The sequence below is a fragment of the Erpetoichthys calabaricus genome, chromosome 6, assembly GCF_900747795.2.
Source record: "Erpetoichthys calabaricus chromosome 6, fErpCal1.3, whole genome shotgun sequence".
Classification (NCBI taxonomy): domain Eukaryota; kingdom Metazoa; phylum Chordata; class Cladistia; order Polypteriformes; family Polypteridae; genus Erpetoichthys; species Erpetoichthys calabaricus.
In genome coordinates, this window is record NC_041399.2 from 212,804,054 (window position 1) to 212,816,990 (window position 12,937).

General features: G+C 41.7%; 1 protein-coding gene across 1 annotated transcript in view; it reads left to right on the plus strand.

Moving 5' to 3' along the window:
* The window catches only part of LOC114644108 (dynein axonemal heavy chain 5-like), a 424,175-nt gene that overhangs the window by 51,878 nt on the left and 359,360 nt on the right, over positions 1 to 12,937 (plus strand). The window contains 3 exon segments of the mRNA XM_051928807.1: positions 1,869 to 1,988; positions 6,338 to 6,539; positions 6,779 to 6,874. Coding sequence (XP_051784767.1) covers positions 1,869 to 1,988; positions 6,338 to 6,539; positions 6,779 to 6,874 — 418 coding nt within the window.

The window sequence follows — 12,937 nt, forward strand, 5'->3', positions numbered from 1 at the left end:
ACACTTGAAATTTGGCTCAGGTGCAACCCCATTCATTTGATCATCCTTGAGATATTTCTACACCTTGGTTGGAGTTCACCGGTGTTCAGTTTAATTGATTGGATTGATTAGGAAAGAGACATACCTGTCTATAGAAGGTCCACCAGTTAAGCCAAAAACCAAGCCATGAGGTCCAAGGAATTGCCTGCAGAGCTTAGAGACAGGATTGTGTCAAGGCACAGATTCGAGGAAGACTATTAAAAATATGATACAACAATGAAGGTTCTCAAGAGCACAGTGGCCTCCTTAATTCTTGTGTAGAATAAATTTGAAACAACCGGGACTCTTCCCAGAACTGAACAGTTATGGGAGATCTTAGTAAGAGAGGTGACCAAGAACCCTTTTGGTCACTCTGGGTGAGCTCCAGAGAATATGTGTGGAAATGGGAGAAGCTTCCAGAAGGAGAACCACCACTGCTACACTCCACAAATTAATACTTAATGGCAGAGTGGCCAGACAACATACAAAAGCCTGCTTGAAGTTTGCAAAAACTCGACTTGAGGACTCTTAGACTTGGTCTGATGAAACCAAGTTTAAACTGTTTGGACTTAATTCTAAACGTCAAGTCTACATAAAACCTGGCATTACTCATCACTGTAATACAATTGTGGAACAAAGACAAAAGGAAAAAGAAAAAGGTTTGGGGTAGACACCTCATATACTTGAAACAGCGATAAATGATCAAAAAAACAACAGGAGCCCACAATAGCTCTGAACTGACAGATTAAAAATGACCATTACGTAGGAGGGCTGTAGGAAGTAACGTCAACAGGACCAGAACCAGAAGTGACGTCCTTAGACTCAGGCGGGATTTCCTTTGTTCAACCTGCAGAGGAAAGAGAGAAAGCGTCTGACATGTAATTACGTCCTTTCTAGCCTGTTAGCTGCCTCCCATGCACTCATGTGACACATTCAAGATGGTAACAGCATTAGGGATACAGAAACAAGACCGGGTTGAGAGAAACCTGAATAGGAGCAAAGTACAGAGATATTCATTAGGGACAATCTATTCCAGAGCACTCTTGATCTCAATTCTGGGCTAAAGGTTCACCGTTCAGCATGACGATAACCTTAAGCACAAAGCAAAGATGGCACTGGAGTGGATTTGGGTCAATTCTGGGAATGTTCTTGAGTGGCACAGCCAGGGCCTGAACTTGAAGAAAATCTAACATCTCTGGAGAGACCTGAAAACAGCTGTATGTAGCAAATCCGATGAGCCTTTTAAGGGCTCTGCTTTGACTCAACTAGCGAACAAACAGGACAGAATGGAGCCGTGAGTGAGAAGGCCTGAAATACAGTAGGTTGTCTTGTCTACAGAGGCTGAGCCAGATAGCAGTCTCTAATTGTAACTTCGCACTCTTGGTTTTAGCAACCGCAGTCATTTTGATTAGACATCCATCCATCCATCCATCCATCCATCCATCCATCCATCCATCCATCCATCCATCCATTATCCAACCCACTGAATCCGAACACAGGGTCACAGGTGTCTGCTGGAGCCAATCCCAGCCAACACAGGGCACAAGGCATGAACCAATCCCGGGCAGGGTGCCAGCCCACCGTAGTTGATTAGACATGCAAGTAAGAATTCTACTGTGCTCTGTACATGGAACAAAAAAAATGAAATTAAAGCATCATTGACTGGTGCCCACTATCGAAAGGCTCTGTGGCAACTAAATGTTTTTATATCCGCTGCACCTGATGCTGAGGGACAGAAAGACTTGTGCTGTTTCTTCTCTTTATATAGCCCAGCACAGGAAACCGATTTCTCCTTCTAATTTGTTTTTTAAATAATGATAAAATAAAAAGAGGATTTTTTTCTCTTACAGAAATGAACTGCTCAAGAGGATTCAGGATTGCACCCAACTGAACAAGGAATACCAAGAGACGTTCCATCGGGTGAAAGAAAAGCTGAGAGAAAGTCAGAACGAGCGACAATTTGAATTCAGGTATGTGATCTGCTCTTGTAGAAGAGGCACTGTGAGGTCTTGTTTGTTGTTCTGTCTGCATCTGAACTCCAGTGGCCTTTCTTCAGACTCTGGTCCCATCGCTGTCTATGTGAAGTCTTAATGTGATACTCATTTCCTTCCACAAGTCTAATTAGTGACTATGAAGTGGCCCCAATGTCTTTGTGGACCTGGAGTAAGCATATGACAGGGTGCCTCGAGAGGAGTTGTGGTATTGTATGAGGAAGTCGGGAGTGGCAGAGACGTAAGTAAGAGATGTACAGGATATGTATGAGGGAAGTGTGACAGTGGTGAGGTCTGTGGTAGGAGTGACGGACGTGAGATTACATCAGGGATCGGCTCTGAGCCCTTTCTTATTTGCAATGGCGATGGACAGGTTGACAGACGAGATTAGACAGGAGTCCCCGTGGACTGTGATGTTTGCTGATGACACTGTGATCTGTAGCGAGAGTAGGGAGCAAGCAAGTGGAGGAGACCCTGGAGAAGTGGAGATAAGCTCTAGAGAGGAGAGAAATGAAGGTCAGTAGGACCACCATGACAGAATACATGTGTGTAAATGAGAGGGAGGTCAGTGGAATGGTGAGGATGCAGGGAGTAGAGTTGGCGAAGGTGGATAAGTTTAAATACTTGGGATAAACAGTACAGAGTAACAGGGGTTGTGGAAGAGTAGTGAAGAAGAGAGTGTAGGTAGGGTAGAGAAGGGTGTCAGGAGTGATTTGTGACAGACGGGTATCAGCAAAAGTGAAAGGGAAGGTCTACAGGATGGTAGTGAGACCAGCTATATTATATGGGTTGGAGACGGTAGCACTGACCAGAAAGCAGGAGACAGAGCTGGAGGTGGCAGAGTTAAAGATGTGAAGATTTGCATTGGGTGTGACGAGGATGGACAGGATTAGAAATGAGGACATTAGAGGGTCAGCTCAGGGTGGAAAGTTGGGAGGCAAAGTCAGACAGGTGAGATTGCGTTGGTTTGGACATGTGCAGAGGAGAGATGCTGGGTATATTGGGGGAAGGATGTTAAGGATAGATAGATAAGAAGATTGATAATAACGGGTGGAATTGAAGAGTCACATAGTTTGGGGGAGGAACGATCTTCTCAGTCTATCAGTGGAGCAGGACAGTGACAGCAGTCTGTCGCTGAAGCTGCTCTTCTGTCTGGAGATGACACTGTTTAGTGGATGCAGTAGATTTTCCATAATTGATAGGAGCCTGCTGAGCGCCTATCGCTCTGCCACAGATGTCAAACTGTCCAGCTCCATGCCAACAATAGAGCCTGCCTTCCTCACCAGAGCTGCCAGGAAAGAGGAAAAGAGGAAGGCCTAAGAGGAAGTTTATGGATATGGTGAGAGAGGACATGCAGGTGGTGAGTGTAACAGAGCAAGATGAAGAGGACAGGAAGATATGGAAGAAGATGATCCGCTGTGGCAACCCCTAACGGGAGCTGCCGAAAGTAAAAGAAGAAAGTGGCCCCAATGTAGACAAGGGCAAAAATGCCACCCATTCAGGATTTATTCATGACTTGTATCCTGTGCACCTGGTAGGAGTTTTAGCTGCCATGACACTGGAAAATAGAAAGTTAAGAAAATGAATGACCAGATACTTACAATGAATGACAAGAGGGAGAGTAGTCCCATTTCAGTAATAAATCTTGTGTAAAAAGCAGCCACTTGTGTGGCACATTTTCATACGATTGCATCTCAAAAAGCAATGTAACCCCCTTGCACGGCCTTTCCTTCTTAAGCAGTGTGCAGGGCCCTGAGTTGTTTAGTAGAGTGTCGTCACCCAATAGTTAAGTTTTCAATATCGATCCCCTCCAACCATTTAGCTCATAACAAATCACAACCTACACTCAGTTTAAAGAAAATCAATGTTTCTCTTTACTTGACACCAAACATTTGCGTGTTATAAATATCGTGAAAAGATCAGACTCAACACACTTAAAAAGGTTTGGGGTAGCCACCCGTATATTATCCCTGGCTACAATGGCTTGATTTTTTAGATAAGTGTCTTGGTTGGAGTCCTGGCATGAACTGCTGAAGGTTTGGCAAGATGGCTGTTTTAAGTGATCAAAGCAGAAGTGACGTAGGGGAACCAGAAGTGGCCTTCTTCTGAAGTTAGTCTAGGTGACGGAACAGGAAGTGACATCATCCTGGGCACCAGAACCGGAAGTGACATCATCCTAGGCCTGGAAACGGAAGTAGCGTCTTCAATGTTGAGTCAGACAGGTTTTTCCGCAGCTGGTCTGTAGAGATAACAGGAGAAGGTTTAGTGAACCCTGCCACCCTCTGGCCTGGCGTGGAATTACCTTCACTTGGTCCATACAATGCCCTCTTACTTGCACGTGCGTGACACTATGTGCAGCACAAAATAAAAAAAAAAACAAGAATGATAAGCTATTTACAAAACTATATACCATCCTTTCAATACTATTGGTGAGCATCTCCGTTACTACCTATACCCTTTTCGAGTAATTAGTCACTTCATTGGGGGCCCCAAACGTAGCTCGGGTGCGTAGTGGCCAACACACAAAACAGCAATGGCCCCATCACTTGATCTTTAACCTCAAGCCACATAACACATAAATGAAACAAGAAAACGAAATAAAAACCACACACACAGACCTTGGGTGAATCATCTCCTCCTCCTCCTTGTGTTTCTCCTTTGGCCTTTCGTTTCACCCATGTCTTGGATCAGCAGTCGCATCTTTCCCTCCGTTTATTCCTTGCACGCTCCGTCCACACCTGCTCCGGTTCTCCTGCTCTCCTGACTATCTTTGCCTCCTGGACACCTTCTATCCGATAGTGCCTGTTTGGGATGTGCGTTTACTTTCGTTCCCCTAAATTGTTTGGTTTTCTTCCTTTCTCTTTCTCTCTCTCTGTGCACCAGCATTTTGCCGTACGTTTCTTTTTCCACTTTTTTTTTCTTTATGTTTCAATATGTAGGAGGGCCGCATAGGGGGTTTTTGTTTCTATTTACAGTTAGGTCCATAAATATTTGGACAGAGACAACTTTTTCTAATTTTGGTTCTGTACATTACCACAATGAATTGTAAATGAAACAACTCCGATGCAGTTGAAGTGCAGACTTTCAGCTTTAATTCAGTGGGGTGAACACAATGATTGCATAAAAATGTGAGGCAACTAAAGCATTTTGTGAATAAAGCTAGTTGGGAATAACAGGAGATGGATACCAATGTAAAGTAAAATGTAAAGTAAAAAGCAATTTCTTTATTCTTGGTGAGCAGGAAACTACAGCGGCTGTCAGCACAGTTCCACTGACAGCTAAAGTCAGACCGCAGCCCCCTATTAGCAGGGGACTTCCCTCTTTTATACCTAACTTGTTTATTAAAGAAAAAGAGGAAATATGGCAGTTCATTTTGAGGTCATACTGTACATAGATTACAATATCTTGCAGTCACACCCTGGATTGGAACATGCACAGTGCTTCTTTCAGATAAAGGAGTTATCAGGGCACTCACAGTCTTAAGCAATATGCTCAAAATAGTTTAAGGAAGAGTTCACAAACCGGTCAGAGCTGATTTTGTAATATCACAGGGTGTTCTGTTATTATCAAGAGGTCAGCAGTTTCTTATAAAAGGATAGTTAAGTTAGTCTCTTAATTCTGTGCACAAGCTTAATTAATAAAGTATCTATCTATCTATCTATCTATCTATCTATCTATCTATCTATCTATCTATCTATCTATCTATCTATCTATCTATCTATCTATCTATCTATCTATCTATCTATCTATCTATCTATCTATCTATCTATCTATCTATCTATCTATCTATCTATCTATCTAATTCTTTTTCTGTATAAATGAGGAACAAATCATATAGCAGTAATAAATCATATAGCTCTTTACAGCATGATTAATACAAAATACAGTCCTTGGTATTGTGAGTTAAATACTTAGAATCATTACAGTTAATAATATTTCTTCCTCACTAGCTAGATGGATAGATATGAAATGCACCATATTGTGCACACATCCCAGGACTTCTGTAATGAAGGGTGCTGTTTTATTGCATCCTGCCTACCTGAAGGCGTTAAACCACATCGACTCACTCGCAACTCCATCCATCAGTTTGGAAACCCACCTACTGCAGTTCAGGGTCTCAGTACACCTTTGTGGGCAGAAGGTTATTCCAGCAGCATCATATGCAAGTCAGGAGCCAACTGTAGTGGGGACGCCAGTCCGTTTATGAGGAACACGCACACCCACATTTTTAAGGAAGGACACTCTTCTCTTCAGGGTGTCAGCCCCCTTTTGATTTAATACAAGCTTTCGTTTTTATCATAATCAGGCAGTATTCTCTTTACTTACAGTGAAAACTACATTTTTGGGAAATTCGACACTTTCTGCAAGCGCCTGGAGAAGATTGCATACATGATTAATACCATCGAGAACCTTTCAGACCTGCAAAACGTCAAGCTGGAAGGAATCGAGAAGATCTGCATTCGATACCAGACTATTGTGACCACCACAAAGTCCAAGAACTATGACGTGCTGGACCTCCGAAAGCAAGAGGTAGAGTATGGCAAGTCTGCGTCAATGATAGGGTGGAGTTCTGAGCCGTCAAGCCAACCTTTTTCTCCCGGATGATGTTAATTTGTTAGAAAAATGTATGTAGAGACTGAAGACATTTTCTGCATATGAAACTTTTCATCACTCGTGAATTCATTCAATTCCTCATTTGTTTGGGAAAGCCAAACTAGAATATTTTCAGCTAACCTCTCTTACTCTTTTTTTTCTTTCTTTTAAACCAGTTTGACAACGATTACACTGAATTTCAATACCAGATTCAAAGCCTGTATCAGTCACTGCAGTCGTATGTGGATTCCTGGTTTGAGCAGCCATTAACGGTGAGTGGGTGGTCCGGTTTCCTCCTACAGTCCAAAGACATGCAGGTTAGGTGCATTGGCATTCCAAAAACTGTCCCTCGTGTGTGCTTGGTGTGTGAGTGCCCTGTGGTGGGTAGGCGCCCTGCCCAGGGTTTGTTCCTGCCTTGCACCCTGTGTTGGCTGGGATTGGCTCCAGCCGACCCCCTGTGACCCTGTAGTTAGGATATAGTGGGTTAGAAAATGACTGACTGACTGATTGCAGAGGTGAATAAGACCGTAAATGAGATGTATGAACACTAGGGGGCAATGTAATACCAGATTTTGTATTTCCTCCAAGTATAACAAACTGCGATGCATTGGGAAGAAGACCTGCTGAGATCTCCTTAAAGCTTCTTTTCTTGTTTAGTATTGTTTCATTTAATTTTTCTTATTCATATTCATTGGCAAAAATTAAAGTTGAACTGTTTTGCATTGGAAATAGGGTAGTGGGTAGTGCTGGTGCCACGTCAATCCAGCATCCTGGTTATGAATCCTGCTCTCAGTCATCATCTCTGTGGAGTTTGCATGTTAATGATAATAATAATAATAATAATAATAATAATAATAATAATAATAATAATAATAATAATAATAATAATACATTTTATTTAACAGGTGCCTTTCTTAGAACTCAAGGTCACCTTACAATGAAATTAAACAACATTAGTAAAATAAAACAAAGAGAATGATAAATTAAAAAGTGATAGATAGATAGATAGATAGATAGATAGATAGATAGATAGATAGATAGATAGATAGATAGATAGATAGATAGATAGATAGATATGACAGGCACTCTATAATAGATAGATCCTTTATTAATCCCAAAGGGAAATTCACATACTCCAGCAGCAGCATACTGATAAAAACAATATTCCATGTCCAAGTAGTAAAAAGTGAACATGTCCAAATAAAAGTCCACAAAAAAGAAAGTGGTAGGAGTGATCAGAGAAATAGTGAAAAAAGTAGAAATACAGTAATCCCTCCTCCATCGCGGGGGTTGCGTTCCAGAGCCACCCGTGAAATAAGAAAATCCGCGAAGTAGAAACCATATGTTTATATGGTTATTTTTATATTGTCATGCTTGGGTCACAGATTTGCGCAGAAACACAGGAGGTTGTAGAGAGACAGGAACGTTATTCAAACACTGCAAACAAACATTTGTCTCTTTTTCAAAAGTTTAAACTGTGCTCCATGACAAGACAGAGATGACAGTTCCGTCTCACAATTAAAAGAATGCAAACATATCTTCCTCTTCAAAGGAGTGCGCGTCAGGAGCACAGAATGTCACATAGATAGAGAAAACAATCTCTAGCAAACAAATCAATAGGGCTGTTTGGCTTTTAAGTATGCAAAGCACCACGGCACAAAGCTGTTGAAGGCGGCAGCTCACACCCCCTCCGTCAGGAGCAGACAAAGGGAGAGAGAGAGAGAGAGAGAGAGAGAGAGAGAGAGAGAGAGAGAGAGACACAGAGTTTGTTTTTCAGTCAAAAATCAATACGTGCCCTTCGAGTTTTTAAGTATGCGAAGCACCGTGAAGCATGTCGTCAGGAAGCAGCTGCACAAAAGATAGCAACGTGAAGATAATCTTTCAGCATTTTTAGACGAGCGTCCGTATCGTCTAGGTGTACGAACAGCCCCCCTGCTCAATCCCCAAACGTCAGGATCAGAGAAAGTCAGCGCAATAGAGAGAGAAGAGTAAGCAAAGAGTAAGCAATCTAGCTTCTCAGCCATCTGCCAATAGCGTCCCTTGTATGAAATCAACTGGGCAAACCAACTGAGGAAGCATGTACCAGAAATTAAAAAACCCATTGTCCGCAGAAATCCGCGAACCAGCAAAAAATCCGCGATATATATTTAAATATGCTTACATATAAAATCCGCGATGGAGTGAAGCCACAAAAGGCGAAGCGCAATATAGCGAGGGATCACTGTATAAATAATTAGCAAACAAACAACAATAACACTGCACAACAAAGTTTTTGCTTCTTGAACATTGTTGGGTGTTTCTTATAGATTTTTGGGTGCTGATCACGAATATCACATCAAAATTTACCCATCACTTCTTCTCAAACCAAACAAGACAACAAAGTGCAACATGTCACTCAAGATTCATTTCCTCCACTCACACTTGGACTTCTTCCCTGCAAATCTCGGTGCTGTCAGTGACGAACACGGTGAAAGGTTTCACCAGGACATTGCTACGCTGGAAAGACGATACCAGGGCAACTGGAATCCGTCAATGCATGCTGACTACTGTTGGACACTGCAACGTGATGCACCAGACATTGAATACAAAAGAAAATCAGGAGCAAAACACTTTTAATTCTGTTGAATTTAACAGCTTATGCAAAACATAAACGTGACTAAATACATTATTGTCAGTAATAATAATAATTAATTCTTTGCATTTATATAGTGCTTTTCTCACTACTCAAAGCGCTCAGCAATTGCATGTTAAGGGCTTTGCTCAAGCGCCCAACAGAGCAGACTCCCTATTGGCATTTATGAGATTCGAACCGGCAACCTTTCCGATTGCCAGTGCAGATCCCTAGCCTCAGAGACACCACTCCGCCAGTAAACATATAAATGTCAATTTCTCAGAGTTCCTACGTGTTGCAGTAAAACCAAAACTATATTTGTGCATACCCAGTAGGTACCTGTCACAATCAGCAAAAAACGTTTCAGGAAGCAAGACTTTTCCAAAAAATTGTTGTGCAGTGTAACAGGTAGTAACAGTGCAAAATTCACAATTGGTATGCCAGTTTGAAAAGATAAGTTTTGAGGGCAGTTTTAAAATGTGATATTGAATCGAGCTGACAAATATGAGAGGGAAGAGAATTCCAAAGTTGAGGAACACTATGAGTGGACGCTCGAGGTCCCATAGACCAGAGTTTGATGTGCGGTACAGAAAGTCGAGCTGCAGATGAGGATCTGAGGGAGCGAGAGGAGTGTAAGTCTGTAGAAGATCAGTGAGGTTGTGGAGAGCTTTAAATGTTAAGAGCGGTATTTAGTATTGTAATCGGTAGTTAACAGGGAGCCAGTGAAGTTGAGTCGGTGTAATATGTTCAGTGGATTTAGAACAGCAGGTTATTATCCTGGCAGCAGATTTTGAAGAAGTTGTAAGCGATGGATAAGTTTTTGTGGGATGCCAGATAGAAAAGCACGTGAGGTGACTCGGGTATTAAGCGATACTTCAGTACTGTGTTGCGTAAGAACAGGACAAAGTCTAGAAATGTTTCAGAGATGGAAGAAGGCAGTCCGAGAAACATTACTTATATGGGAAGAAAAAGAGAGAGTACTGTCAAGAATGACACCCAGGCTCTTCACCTGAGTAGAGATGTTTGTGTTAATATTGTTAATTCAAATAGAAGACTGGTTAACCTTAGCAAGTGTGGATTTAGAACCAATGAGGAGCCCCTCAGATTTTTTGCTGTTTAGTTGGAGAAAAGTCATCCATGTCTTTATGTCTTGGAGACATGCCATAAGAGTATCTGGAGGGAAAACAGAAGTGGATTTAGTGGATAGATATATCTGTGTGTCATCAGCGTAACAATGAAATTTAATACCATGGTGCCGGAAGATATGTGTAACTAAGCGAGCTGACAAATATGAGAGGGAAGAGAATTCCAAAGTTGAGGAACACTATGAGCGGACGTTCGAGGTCCCATAGACCAGAGTTTGATGTGCGGTACAGAAAGTCGAGCTGCAGATGAGGATCTGAGGGAGTGAGAGGAGTGTAAGTCTATAGGAGATCAGTGAGGTTGTGGAGAGCTTTAAATATTAAGAGCGGTATTTAGTATTGTAATCGGTAGTTAACAGGGAGCCAGTGAAGTTGAGAGAGAATTGGTGTAATATGTTCAGTGGATTTAGAACAGCAGGTTATTATCCTGGCAGCAGAATTTTGAAGAATTTGTTAGCGATGAATAAGTTTTTGTGGGATGCCAGATAGAAAAGCACGTGAGGTGACTCGGGTATTAAGCGATACTTCAGTACTGTGTTGCGTAAGAACAGGACAAAGTCTAGAAATGTTTCAGAGATGGAAGAAGGCAGTCCGAGAAACATTACTTATATGGGAAGAAAAAGAGAGAGTACTGTCAAGAATCACACCCAGGCTCTTCACCTGAGTAGAGATGTTTGTGTTAATATTGTTAATTCAAATAGAAGACTGGTTAATCTTAGCAAGTGTGGATTTAGAACCAATGAGGAGCCCCTCAGATTTTTTTGCTGTTTAGTTGGAGAAAAGTCATCCATGTCTTTATGTCTTGGAGACATGCCATAAGAGTATCTGGAGGGAAAACAGAAGTGGATTTAGTGGATAGATATATCTGTGTGTCATCAGCGTAACAATGAAATTTAATACCATGGTGCCGGAAGATATCACCTAATCTATAATTATTTAAAATCAGGTCTCTCTCTTTTTTTTTAGCTCCTTTCATTTTTTTATTCATGTCATAAATCACATCGTAATAAATTAATTATAAGAAACTCAAATCATGCTTGGCATGTCTTACCTATCCACCTAGACAGCATGCTAAATCACTGATACACACTGAAGGTTAGCAAAAGTTCAGTGTGCTGAATACATCAATGATAAACGTCAAATCATAAAAACAAGTTTAGGACAGATTTAGGAGGATGTTCATAAGTGAGCAATATGTAACTAAACCACCAGCAGTCTCATATATATATATATATGGCCTCAACATATATGTGTCTGTGCAAAATGCTAAGGGTTGTTTGTCTATCAAGCAAGAACTCTCACATCAATGGGCCTTAAGACTTTGATTTTGGCCTCAGTCAAGAGCTTATCCTGTGACACGAGTATTGTGACTCATGAATTGCTCAGGCAGGCTACCTCAGCCACAAAATTGATCTTTGAGTCTTCCTCATGGCAAGTGGCAATGTGTGTACATGGCATAGCTGACAGGAAAACAACAGCAGTGTGGGCAGAAAATAGTAATGAAGGCACGCAGCATTCCTGACAGGGAAAAAAAAACAAAACAAAAAAACCATGGTGAGCTCTGCTGACAGTGAAGCACATTGCACAGGCCAAATGTCAATCATACACCAAGTGCAACAGGAACTCACATAGGTGTAACCGTGTATAATAAGCAACAATATAAATTAGTTGTGAAAAAGGGGGCTGAATGCACCCCTAGAAGACACGGTTGCTCCTCCGAAACCCCCTCTTAAATGGCGATACAATGGGAAACAAATACAGTTTTTCACTTCCTCTTTGCTCGATTAGCTCTGCTGCTGCCGTGCCGCGTGATCTGCTTCTCACACGGCGCTTCAAACATTTAAAAGCCTGTACAGCAGCTGTCCTTTTGTCTTATTGCCTTGTCTCACTTCTCCCCCAGACATCCTCTGCTTTATGCTTTATTATGCTGTTTACGTTTATGTTTCTTGAAAACCCTGACTGAATCTGTGCAACTGTGTAACCCAAGGGTCACGCGGCACGGCAGCAGCAGCATAGCTAATTGAGCAAAGAGGAGGCAAAAAACTGTATTTGTTTCCTATTGTATCGCTGTTTAAGAGGAGGTTTCGGAGAAGTGGCCGCATCTTCTAGGGGTGCGTTCAGCCCCCTTCTTCACAAAGTATAAATGAAAATAACATAATTTAAAAAAAATAAACAAATTAAAATAATGGTCATCCAATAGAAAGATAAAATAAATTTTGGGGAGCAAACCCAGCCATCCCCGTTTATTTAACAGTCTGAACAAATACAATGCCCAATTACATTAAAAGGATGCAAAAAACTGTGGCCCCCAGAATAACATGACTGATATAATAGCGGCTGTTTTTGTCTGCTGTCAAAAGGTTGAGGAGCTCCTTTGTTCTGGTCACTCGGTAAAGAAGTGACGCCTCCTTCTGGACGGTCGTGTTTTTATAGACCAGGGACCAGAAAGGGGGTGGAGTTAGTTGCTTTAACTGGGTGGAGTCTCTGTACTGCAGACGAAGAAAAAGACAAGACAGTTAGCATCAGAGCCGCCCTCTTGGTATCTCATACCTGAGAAGAACTTGGAGGGTGAACCCCTTGAC